Here is a 1,314-nt window from a genome sequence, read left to right as displayed (position 1 = left end):
AGAGCAGGGTGCAAAGGTATCTTGCATTCTACCAAACTATTTGCACTCCATGATACATAGAGTATCTAATGCAATAGTTATATACTGAAAATTTAATTGAATACAGACTCTACACAACCACAACAAATCTCTATACAGAAGATTTGGTCAATCCTGCCTTCATGAGCTTCTTTCTCTCCCTTGTCAAGACTGGGAGCCCGAGGTCTTTGATTCTGATATTATGGACACATCTCTGAAGAAGGGCAGTGTAGGGTGAGAGGAATCCCTCCTTCATTCATCACAAAGACAGATGGTCAGTCTGCCAGTTTCACCTCTCTGACAAGCAGGGAATATCCCCACAGAGCTGCTGGACACAACGTGACTCATTCAGTGAGGGATCCAACTGCAGAAAACGTCCAAACGTCCCCCATCAAATAGAGGAAAGACTGCTGGAAACCTCCATGTGTGCACAGGTTTAGAGCGGAACTGACTGACTCTTCTGAAGGCTTTCCTAACATACCTTTGTCTTATTCCCCTAGGCAGGTCCAAATGCTCAAATGCAGCAGATGCCCAACAGCAGCTCCATCAGTGAGTTCCTTCTCCTGACATTCGCAGACACGCGGCAGCTGCAGCTCCTGCTCTTCTGCCTCTTCCTGGCCATCTACCTGGCTGCCCTCCTGGGCAACGGCCTCATCACCACAGCTGTAGCCTGCCACCACCGCCTGCACACCCCCATGTTCCTCTTCCTCCTCAACCTCGCCCTCCTGGACCTGGGCTGCATCTCCACCACTCTCCCCAAAGCCATGGCCAATGCCCTCTGTGACACCACCACCATCTCCTACTCTGGATGTGCTGCACAGGCATTTTTCTTTCTCTTTTTCATCTCAGCAGAGTATTCCCATCTCACCATCATGGCCTATGACCGCTACGTTGCCATCTGCAAGCCCCTGCACTACGGGACCCTGGTGGGCAGCAGAGCTTGTGCCACCATGGCAGCAGCTGCCTGGGGCACTGGGGTTCTCTATTCCCTGCTGCACACTGCCAGTACATTTTCACAGCCACTGTGCCACGGCAATGCTGTGGATCAGTTCTTCTGTGAAATCCCCCAGATCCTCAAGCTCTCCTGCTCTCAACCAGACTACCTCAGGGAAACTGGATTTATCGTGGTTAGTGTTCTTGCCGTATTTGGATGTTTTGTTTTCATGGTGCTGTCCTATGTGCAGATCTTCAGGGCCGTGCTGAGGATGTCCTCTGAGCAGGGACGGCACAAAGCCTTTTCCACGTGCCTCCCTCACCTGGCCGTGGTCTCCCTCTTTGTCAGCACTGCCATGTTTG

At 51.4% G+C, this 1,314-nt stretch overlaps 1 protein-coding gene across 1 annotated transcript; it reads left to right on the top strand.

The window, feature by feature from the left end:
- Positions 1-545: 545 nt before the first annotated feature.
- Positions 546-1,309, top strand: LOC110390415 (olfactory receptor 14C36-like; the record flags this gene model as incomplete). Its single annotated transcript, XM_021381726.1, has 1 exon — positions 546-1,309. A coding segment is annotated over exon 1 (764 nt), but the record flags the coding sequence as incomplete, so codon positions are not given.
- Between the last annotated feature and the right edge of the window lie 5 nt (positions 1,310-1,314).

Source organism: Numida meleagris, unplaced genomic scaffold (assembly GCF_002078875.1).
Source record: "Numida meleagris isolate 19003 breed g44 Domestic line unplaced genomic scaffold, NumMel1.0 unplaced_Scaffold1002, whole genome shotgun sequence".
In the NCBI taxonomy this organism is placed as follows: domain Eukaryota; kingdom Metazoa; phylum Chordata; class Aves; order Galliformes; family Numididae; genus Numida; species Numida meleagris.
This window is presented reverse-complemented; position numbering and strand designations above follow the sequence as displayed.